Source organism: Culex quinquefasciatus, chromosome 1, assembly GCF_015732765.1.
Source record: "Culex quinquefasciatus strain JHB chromosome 1, VPISU_Cqui_1.0_pri_paternal, whole genome shotgun sequence".
In the NCBI taxonomy this organism is placed as follows: Eukaryota; Metazoa; Arthropoda; class Insecta; order Diptera; family Culicidae; genus Culex; species Culex quinquefasciatus.
Genome location: NC_051861.1, coordinates 120,471,323 through 120,482,360, shown reverse-complemented (window position 1 = coordinate 120,482,360; position 11,038 = coordinate 120,471,323). Strand labels below are relative to the sequence as shown.

The 11,038-nt window shown below is 35.3% G+C and overlaps 1 protein-coding gene across 1 annotated transcript in view; it reads right to left on the bottom strand.

Moving 5' to 3' along the window:
- Positions 1-1,665: 1,665 nt before the first annotated feature.
- Positions 1,666-11,038, bottom strand: part of LOC6051449 (low-density lipoprotein receptor-related protein 2) — a 46,157-nt gene continuing 36,784 nt past the window's right edge. Inside the window, 7 exon segments of the mRNA XM_038266523.1 lie at positions 1,666-3,328; positions 6,565-6,815; positions 6,882-7,134; positions 7,196-7,360; positions 7,419-8,388; positions 8,390-8,416; positions 8,418-9,150. Coding sequence (XP_038122451.1) covers positions 3,105-3,328; positions 6,565-6,815; positions 6,882-7,134; positions 7,196-7,360; positions 7,419-8,388; positions 8,390-8,416; positions 8,418-9,150 — 2,623 coding nt within the window. The 3' untranslated portion in view covers positions 1,666-3,104.

Below are 11,038 nucleotides of genomic sequence, written 5' to 3'. Positions count from 1 at the left end.
TGTTGTATTAACCTTGAGGTCAGCAATGCCAAAAAAAATTCTTAACCTTAATGAAAAAAAAAAATGAAAAATTGTAAACTTTTAAGCTTTGCGTTGTTTTGATGATTAAAAAAAATATTATTACCGAAAACTTTGTCGAAGACAAGAAGTCGATCAGAAAAAAATCTTCTGGATGTTTGTAAATTTAAGTGTTTTTTTTTTTTTGTTTCTTTTTATATCGCTAAATCCAACCCCTTCATTTTGTATGGTAAATGTTTTAATCACCCGAATTCACAAAATATTATCTAAAGTTATTGTCAGCCTCCTGCATTGTTTTCGATTAAAGGATTAAATTTTCAAAATATCAAAAACTTATTTTCAAAAAAAAGTAACCCTTTCAACCGATCAGTTTTGGACGTAAATAAAAGTTAAAGGAAGTGCTTTGAAGGGAAAACAGTTTAAAAAGGCTTATTTCTCGGAATCCTGTTGATGAACTTCTCCCATTTTAGAATATAGTATGTTAAATTTTCCGGAGAATCCGATTAAAATATTTTCAGACACGGATGGGTTCGTTGGTTTGGACTTGTTTAAAACTTAGATTTGAAGTTACGGCTTTTTCAAATGTAAGGATCGATTTTTTTAAGTGAACAAAAAAAATTCTTATTCTCTGCGAAAACAGCATTTTTTTATTTAATTTATTAGAAATTGACAAAACTGACCAAATTTACTTTAATCTTGACACAATAGACAATTTTTAAAAATTCACAAGATGAACAAAATTGACAAAAATCATAAAATTGTGAAAAAAATATAAAATTGATCAAATTGTCAAAAATTACAAATTTGCCAGATTTAACATATCTGATACATTTAAAAAAATGACAAAATTGAAGAAATTTAAAAAAAACTGATTAAATTTACAAAAATGATGAAATTGACAAAATAAACAAATTGAAAAATTTGACAAAATTTACAAAAAATGAAAAATTAAAAAAAATACATCCTTGCAAAATTGAAAAATTTACGAAACTGACAAAATTGTCAAAACTCATAAAATTATCAAAAATGCCATTTTAATATTCAAAATAATTGGATTGATTTGTTTGTTATTTTTTTTTGCAAAAGTTTTTTTTTGAAAAAATTTAAAATTGATCAGATTGGCAAAAATTACAAATTTGCCAGATTTAAAATATCTGATACATTTAAAAAAATGACAAAATTGAATAAATTTAAAAAAAAAACTGATTAAATTTACAAAATTTTCAAAAATGATGAAATTGACAAAATAAACATTGACAAAATTGACAAAATTTATACAAAATGTAAAATTTTAAAAAAATACATCCTGGCAAAATTGAAAAACTTGCGAAATTGACGAAATTGTCAAAACTCAAAAAAAAATAACAAAAATGCCATTTTAATATTCAAAATAATTGGATTGATTTGTTTGTTTTTTTTTTTTGCAGTTAAGTTGTAAATATTAGTAACATTCTGAAAAAAAAAAGATTAACAGTAAAAACTTATTGATTATTTATTTTTTCATGTTGATTGAAATTATTTAATGAGACCTTATTATTTGAATTTTGTATATTAATGATGTGATTAAATTTGATTTAAAATCAATTAAAAAGAAATATTATTTAAAGTATTTTTTTCGGAATGCTTTATCCTCAAAACACATTTTTGTTATCTTTAAAATACTTTTTATTTAAAACAGTTTCTCTTTAAAATAATTATCTCTCTCTCGCTCTGCGTCGGCGTCTTCTCTTTATTCCACTATCTGTCTAACCTGTTTCCCTTACCACCACAGCAGAGCAACTCTCTCGATTGCTCGCCTCTCTCTTCGCCCTCTTCTTTTCAAAACTGTTTCTCGCTCCCCCGCTGCGCGTTTGGTTCGCTTAATAAAATTAGGAAATCACTCACGTTTCGCTCTCTCTCGTTCTTTCTCTCAATAGTACTGTGTGTTTGCTTTTTTTCTGTTTTGATTTTTCTCTTCTGCTCAAATAGTTTACAAAGTTTAACAAGTGTGTGATATTATTTGTTTCTCGCTTTTTCTCTGATATGCTTTGCTGCGCTCTCTTCGCCTCAGCAGTAATTCAGTTCTTTGTACAAAATATCCGCCGGAATGGGCCGAATAAAAAAACAAAGGCACTCTCGCTTTTTCTCGTTCAAATTTGGAATGTTTCTCTCGTGGACGGATTTGCTGCTCTCTCAAGTAGGAATGCTGTTTTTTGTTTGTTTTTGCGCTGAATATTTTGTGTCTGCTTGCGTTAGAAAATATCACCTCGTTCAGCTCAAAGAATATCATGAGTTGTGTTCACTCTCTCTCTCTCGCGTTCTCGCTCTCGATTGCACAATCAGTCATCAAATGTTACAGTTTTTTATGTTTCTTCTATTTAAAAGCTACATACACTGAATGTAATGTATTTTTTTTGTATAGTAATAACATGTCTTTAAAATTTTGAATATCTTGGACCCCACAAAATAGTTTTTGCGATAAAAATGATGTCGTTAACTTTTCTTTTCCAAATTGGTGTGTATTTTGTGCTTCAGCTCAGCTTCTCAGCTAGTTATAAATATCATTTTAAAAATTTAACGAGCTTACAGTTAGAGTCTATGTACAAACGTTTCTTACAAAGCTCACTTGTGATTTTTGTTTTCTTCATCTTCGTAGTTTTTCTCACTCACTTTTGCTGTATAAATATTCAGTTGAGAAAACTTTCTCAACCAGGAATGATTCGACGTTTTCTAGTTTTGTGTATGCACTCACAAAGTTTGACACCGCACGCTTGGCCACCTTACCGTTCCGGAAACCCCTCCGGAACGACTTCCTTCTTTTGGCCAACCATTTCGCTTGAGCTTGGCTCCAATCAACAACAAAATAATAATTAAAAAAAAAAGTATAAATATTAAAAGGCACATCTTCTGTTACTTTTTTAACACCCTCTCACTTTTTTTAGAAGCTGCCTTACTGCGTGCGTGCCTTCACTCTCTCTTCATTCTCTCTTCTTTCTGTGTGAGTGTGTGCATATGTGACGTGTACGGTATTGCTCCGATTCTCTCTGTGTATGTTTCTCTCCCGCTCTCATTGGTTGATGCTCCGCTCTCTCCTCTCCCTCAGCTCATCAGCACTCGGATTTGTCCTCCTCGACCAGCAGCTGGGTGTCCCGGCCGGTGTCGTGGGACGACGGGCTCAGCTCCTTGGGGCGGAGGTGCAGCTGGGGGGACGTGCGGTGCGTTATACTGCTCGGCGCCAGGATCGCCGAAACGGGTTCCACGAAGGGCCCCGAAGAGGGGGCTCCCCCCTTGCCACCCTTGGCACTCACGTCGGACGGGACCTCGTAGATACCTGGAGAATTTGGATGGAAATTGATATTTTTAAAAATTGCAGAAATAATAATAGACAAAGCCCAACACTGATTCTTATATTGCAATATTAGTTTAATTTATTTATATTTTAAAATGATTTATGGAAGCTTGTTGATTTTTGTTCAATCAGATATCTGAGTTTTTTTTCTCGTATTACCATCTTTTTTTAAATTGTGAATTTCATTTTTTAATCTTCAATTCTTTTATTCTTTGGCGAAATTTAGAATTGTTTGAAAAACATGTTTTAAATTCGTATTCTTTTTAAATTTCGAACATGGTTGAAAAATTAGTTTTTTGATTTTTTTTTTATTATTGCATAAATAATTCTATATTAGTTTTAAGACTTTAAACAATTTTTATTTAAAGTTTTTGTGATTCGGCTCTGGCAGGCTAATAAAATGAAATATTATATTTCAACCCTTTTTTAAATTTTGAATGAAAAAGTATCACAAAATTCTTATTATATTTTTACAGTTATTCCAAATATCAATGAATTTATGAAACTTTTTTTTTCTATGGTTTAATGTCTTTTTTTCGATCATGAGTCACAAATTAAAAAAATTGCGAAGAGTCCTAATTGAATTAGAAATATAAAAATAAACTATACACAATGTATTTTAAATAGTACAGGTTTTTGAAAAGAAAAAAAGAAGAAAATTTTAAATTTTTGGCAGTTTTTTTTGCTACCTGATTTTAAGATGATTTTTTAAAACTTGAATAAAAATTTGCTATGGACTATTCTAAAAAAAATGCCTTTCTTTTTTACAGAAAAAAATTGTTGAAACCAATTTCATATAAAAAATAACTAGTTCAAATAAAATCATCTCTGACTTTTAAATCCTTATTTCATTTTCAAAACATAAGTTCTATAACTTTTTTTTATAACCACCATTTTTTTAAATAATTTGCAATATGGATATGGGACCATCCATAAACCACGTGGACAACTTAAGGAGGGGGGGGGGGGGGGGTATGGCGATTGTCCACGCTCCATACAAAAAAGTTTTTTTTTTGTTTGGACAATTGTCCACGAAGAGAGGGGGTTGAGATTACCAAAAAAAGTGTCCACGTGGTTTATGGATGATCCCTATCAAACGGCTCGAGATATTGGATACATTTTTGCTACATTTGTTTTTCTGTCGAGTGCTAAAATTTTCACAAAACACTGAATATGTTGACAATATATTTTTTAAACCATATTTCCTGAAAATACTCAAATTTTCGTAATTAGAATATCAATAAAATAAGAAAAATAAAAAAATACTCAAATTATCATAATTTAAAATATCAAACTAATCCAAATTTCAAATCGATTTTAGTTTCAAAATACTGTTTTTTTTATACTAAAATTTTCATAATTTTCAATATAAGTAGGTATCAGACGACGTTTTTAAATAGATTTTTACACAAATTACCTTCTTTGAAAATATACTTTTTAATAATTTTTCAATATGTATTGTTGATAAATTTCCATAGTGTTTTAGTTTCTGATGAAAAAACACCCTAACTTCCACAAAATATCTTTATTTTCAAATTTGAAACATAAAAAAAGAATATTTTTTAAAATTACTCATATTTTTATAATTTACAATATCGATAAAATTTTGTATGGTTTTTAACTACTATTGGGTAAAAATTTGCCTTATTTTATGAAAATATTCTAATTTTCACAAAACTCCGACATTAATGAAAACAATAAAATTATCATATTTTGCAATATAGCGAATGGTGCAAAATTTAGCCTGAATCAAACTTTTTTCACAAATGTCCGTTTGAAAAATAGTAATAAAAATGCCTATGGATTTTTTTAAAATATGGTATTTTTTGAAAATAGAAAAAAAATTGCAGTGTTTTTAGGCGACGTTAAATTTTATATGAGTTTTACATAAGTTATTTATGGTTTTGGTATGCATTGTTCAATCTTCACAAAATACCGTATTTGATGAAAATATTACATTTTTCAAAGAATACTGGATTTCATAAAAACTTAAATTTGCAAAAATTTAAAAATCGATACAAACGACTTAAAATTTGCAACATTGATACAAACGACAAAAACATTTTCACTAAAAACGTTTTTAATGATTTTTTTTAATGCAATGATTTTAGAATTTTTTGTAAATTTTCTAAGATTTAGAAAATATCATAATTTGGGAACCAACCAAAATTTACAATATACAAAAAAAAAAAACTATTTCAATGTAAGTTTAAAACAATGTCCATTTTGTATGAATTTTTACTACATTAGAGATTGAAGATTAATAACACTAACTTTCACACAGTACATTTTTTTGCAATATGGGTACTAAGCAAGATTGTTATTCGATAAAATTATCTTCGATAATATTAGCGACTAACGATAACATTATCGTTATCGTTACTTCGATAACAACATCAGCGATAACGGCCGATAACGGACGATAACTCAGTTTTAAAATCTTTCTAAAATTGATTTTAAAACTTCATCATCCCGGTACGAGAATCGAACTCACGACCTCTATTTTTTTTTCTAAAATATTCAATTTTTCCAAATTTGCAATATGGGTGTCAAACGAAGAGAAATTTGGTATGATTTTTCTCTTTATTAGAGTTTTTTTTTTGTAAAATTCTAAAATTTTCATAGAATACCGCATTTTTTCGAAAATACTCCAATTAAAAAAAACAATATGTTTATTAAACGAAGCGAAGTTTGAGTATTTTTTGAAAATTGAAGTATTTTATAGAAAAAAAAGTCTAATAATGTGAAAATGTGACCCATGTTACAAATTATGAAAATTTGACTTCTTTAGAATTAATATGGTATTTTGTGAAAAATTTAGAGTATTTTTACTATGAAACTTACTACATTTGCAAAAAATATATTCTTAGTGATTGCATTGCAGGATTTAGGAAGATTATCGCCGATAGAATTATCGCAATAACGGTAACGTTAGAACTATCGTTATCGTTGTCGAGCCTCGCTAATTTTATTGTTAACAACTTTGGTACAAAGCGATGAAAAATGTTGTACAGCATTAGATTTTCTAAAGTATTTTTTTTTTAAATAAATTTACAATATTTTACAGTACAATTTCAAAATTTTTGATAAGTTTTTGCGAATTTGTATGATTTTTGAAATATTTAATCAACATTTACCAAAATAAAAAAATGAGTTTGCAAACAATAGTTTATCAGTTTTCTAGTGTAATCCCTATAAATGTTCCGTTATCCACTCACCCGATCCGTTCCCAACGCCGCCGGGATCGGCCGTCGTCCCGGACTGCACCGCGTCGTACATCGGGTTGCTAAAATCGGTCGTCTTGTTACCGAGCGTATCGAGGCTGTACCCGTCGAGCGGGGCCACACCACCACCCGCCGGTATCACCCCCGTGGGGGGCCTGTTCGAGGGGAAGTCCGGCGAGTTGAACTCCACGTTCGTCCCCGGTCGGAACGACACACTCTGCGACGAGGTCAGACTTGGTTTGCCGCTGTTTTGGGAAAAGGATTGATTGAGGTTAGGGTGATCTTTTTTAAGATGAAGACATGCGACTCACAATGGCCTCTTCTTGATGATAAAGTACAGCCCGACGGTGGCGGCGATCAGGATCGCGACCAGGATCGGGATGTAGATGGCGGCGGCGCTGCCCGGGCTGGAGCCGAACATGCGCTCGCTGTAGAACTCGCAGTGCGCGCCGCTGAACTCGGCCAGACACACGCACACCAGCTCGTTGCCGGTGTCGTCCTCGCGGCACTGGCCACCGTTCTGGCAGGGGCATATCCGGGGCGAGGGCCGGATGCGCTCCACGGCTAGAGAGGGGGAAATTGAGGTTAAGATCTTGTGGATGATTTGGATTTCAGGAGTACTTACGGGCATCGCAAACGACCTCGGCCGTGCTGCGGTGCGACGTCTGCTGGACGGTATTGTCCGGACAGGAGCAGCGTCGTCCTCCGGGAACAAGCAAGCACAAGTGCGTGCACGGATTCTTGAAGCATGGGTTGTTCAGCGAGGTGTTGTAACGAAGGTCGTGATAAACTGGAGGGGAGAAGAAGATTAGAGGTTGAAGTATAAGAAGACATGCTGATCAACTCACCCTTCAAACTAGATGGATTGGCGAGGCTTCGTTGAACCGCGACTTGCACTCCGCGGCCAAACTTGTCCTGGCGCAGCAGTTCACCGGTGTCCCGCGTGATCCAGTACAGGTACGACTCGAACACGTCCAGCGAAACCGGGTGCTTCAGCATCTCGCCCTTCAGGATGGCCTTGCGCATCGATCCGTCCGGCTTCATGACCTCGATCGTGTTCAGCTTGGTGTCCACCCAGTAGACCATGTGGTCCTGGGAGTAGTCGATGGTCAGACCGGCCGGATGGCGGATGGCCTCGGTGATCAACGGGCGTCGTTTCGATCCGTCCATCCAGGACACTTCGATCTTGGGAGCCGAACCGGCGTCCGCCCAGAACAGGCGACCCAGTTGAGGATCAACCGCGATCGAGGTCGGGACTTCGAGGCCAGCGTTGACCAGGGCACGACGGTACCGGCCATCGGTCTTCGCCACCATTACACGACCTCGTGGTTTCGATCCGGTACGATCGGTTTCCGCCCAGTACAGGTTGTCCGCAACCCAGTCGACGGCCAGCGCCGTTGGTTTCGAGTTACCCTTCATGTTCAGGTCCTGAGCGTACCCGATCTTGGCCTCCCCATTCAAAGCGTTGATCATGTAGCTTCGCTTGATCGTCTTGTCGTAGCTGTCCGCCCAGAAGATCATCTGCGTCTCCGGGTTGTAGTCATCTGCGGTCGCTTTGTCAATATCGTTCAAATTGATCGTCAAACTGATCGCTGACTTCAGATCGTTCGCCGCCTGCTGAACTGTCAGCACGTCGTCTCAACTCAGAACGGCATCGCCAGCCGCATCCGGCAGAGAGCACGAGCAAATTCTGCTGACACGTTCAAATCTGTCACACGTTCCAGTCGGCGCAACGATCGTCAATATCTCAAGCAGTGCTTCTTGTTCTGCGCGTCATATGAACCTGTAGCAAGCACAAATGTACCCACCATCGGTCAAAGTTCATGCAGTGATTCATCGCACCTCGTACTCTTCGTCCTCCGTGCACCGCCACTCGTGTGGTGACATCCCAGCTCGTCCGAACTGTCCCCGCAATCATCCGCATAGTCACAAATCTGCGCCCGATCAATACACTTCTTGTTCGCACACTGGTACTGCGTGTACGAATCGCACGACTTCTGCCGCGTCGCACACAGCGTCATATTGTTCTCATCCGACCCGTCCCCACAATTGTCCACTCCGTCGCAGATCTGATACCTCGCCACACACCGATGATTGGCGCACTGGAACCTCCTCAGCGTGTCACAGTTAAAGTTAGTACAAACCGAAGCCGCCTCATCCGAGTTATCCCCGCAATCATCCGTTCCATCGCAAAGATCCGACGGCGACACACACAAATTGTTCGCACACTGGAACCGCGACTCCGGACAATACCTCCCCCCTGGGAACCTCGGTGGACACCCAATCTCGTCCGACATATCCCGACAATCGCGATCGCCATCGCACCTAAAGTACGAAGCAATGCAATGCCCAGAAGTACACTGGAACGTTCCGTTCTTGCACGCGAATCCTTCACAATTAAACTCGTCCGAGTTGTCCCCACAGTCGTCCTCATGGTCGCAGCGCCATCTGCTCGAGATACACTTGCCATTGCCGCACCGGAACTCCGACTCCGAGCACTCCCGGTACTTGCCCTTGCACTGCGCGTCCGACTCGTCCGATCCGTCCCCACAGTCGTCCGCAAAGTCGCACATCCATTGTCTGGAAAAGGGAAAAGAAGAGTTAGAAAGCGACCTTATAGAATTCAAAATTCCCGGAAAATTAAAAAAAATTAAAATGTAAAAATTAATTCAAATTTAATAATTTAAAATACTATTTTTTTCTATAATTTTAAAATTCTCAAATTTAAAAATTCATGGAGTTAATATTTATAAAATCTGAAAATTAAAAAAATTGAAAATTATAAAATTTAAAAATTAAAGAATTTGAAAATTATAAAATTTGAAAATTATTTAATTTAAAAATTATTAAATTCGAAAATTATTAAATTATCAAAAATTTCAAAATTCTGAGATATGAACATTATGAAATTTGAATATAAGAAATTTAATAGTGAAAAAAATTTAAAAGTATGAAATCTAAAATTATAAAATTTCAAAATTACAAGGTTTGAACATAATGAAATTTTAAATTGTTTAATTCAGAAATTTTAAAATGATAGTACACTCAACCCCCGGTGGTTGCTCAGTTTTTCGTTTGACACTTTTTTTGTTTGTACCAGTGATGTCAACCATCGCGGCGCTCATTTTTGGTTCGCGGCACATTTTTCGTTTGTGGTGCTTTTCAGTTACGGAATTCGACAAAATGGTGTTGGAAGCATTTGTAGAACTCATCAACAGCAACATTTCTTCAGAACATTGTATAGCTGTAAAATTCTTACGCAAAAAGTTACAAGAAGATTTCCGACCTCAGGACCAATGGTTCGCGGTGCTTTTGTTTGGCCAACGCATTTTTGGTTGAAACTTTTTTTGTATTCATCAAAAATTAACACTATGTTCAGCAAAGTTGTACGATTTGCTGTGTTCTACAAGTCCTTCATACACAACTTTGTCAAATTCCGTAACTGAAAAGCACTACAAACAAAAAATGTGCCACGAACCAAAAATGAGCGTCGCGATGGTTGACAACACTGGTTTGTACCCCGTTGGTTGGTCAAAATCAAACTAAAAAGTGACGAACTGTCACTTTTTACACGGCGCCCACACTCACTATCAAAACAAACGTTTGGTAGTGTGTGTGAACTCCGTGTAAAAGGGGTGTAAAAGTAAAAAGTGACCCCGTTCGTTTGACAACAGTTGGTGTCAAACCATCGGGGTTTGAGTGTATTTTAAAACCATAAAATTTTAAAATAAAAAGATTTTAAAATTGCAAAATAATAAAATTTTAACACTTACAAAATTAATGTATTATGTAAAATCATAAATTTTAAAATTATGAAATTTTTAAAATGAAAAAAAATTAAAATTATAAAATCATAAACTTCTTCTAACATTATAAAATAATAAAATTTGATGATTATAAAATTTGAAAATTTCACATTTTGTGTGGGTCTCGTGGCGCAGGGGTAGCGGCTTCGGCTGCCGATCCCGATGATGCTATGAGACACGGGTTCGATTCCCGCCTTATCCACTGAGCTTCTATCGGATGGTGAAGTAAAACGTCGGTCCCGGTTTCTCCTGTCTCGTCAGAGGCGCTGGAGCAGAAATCCCACGTTAGAGGAAGGCCATGCCCCGGGGGGCTTAGTGCCAATAGTTTCGTTTACATTTTGAAAAACTTTGAAATTTGCTATTTTTAAGAATTTAAAAATCCTTCAATTAAAAAAACATATTTAAAAATTTTAAAATTTAAGGATTTAAAACATACAATATTTAAATTATTTTGTTCTGAATGTCTAAATTCCAAAATTTCAAAATTCTAAAAATCTATCTATTTCGTTTTATTCTTAAATTCTAAAATTCTAATTTTGTAATTCTTAAATTTCATGATATTTTTTTCTTTTTTCTTAAACCTAACAAATTTGTTACATTTTCAAATTTCTTAAATTTCGTGAAATTTGTAATTTGAACAAATTTTGAAAATTTAAAACTTT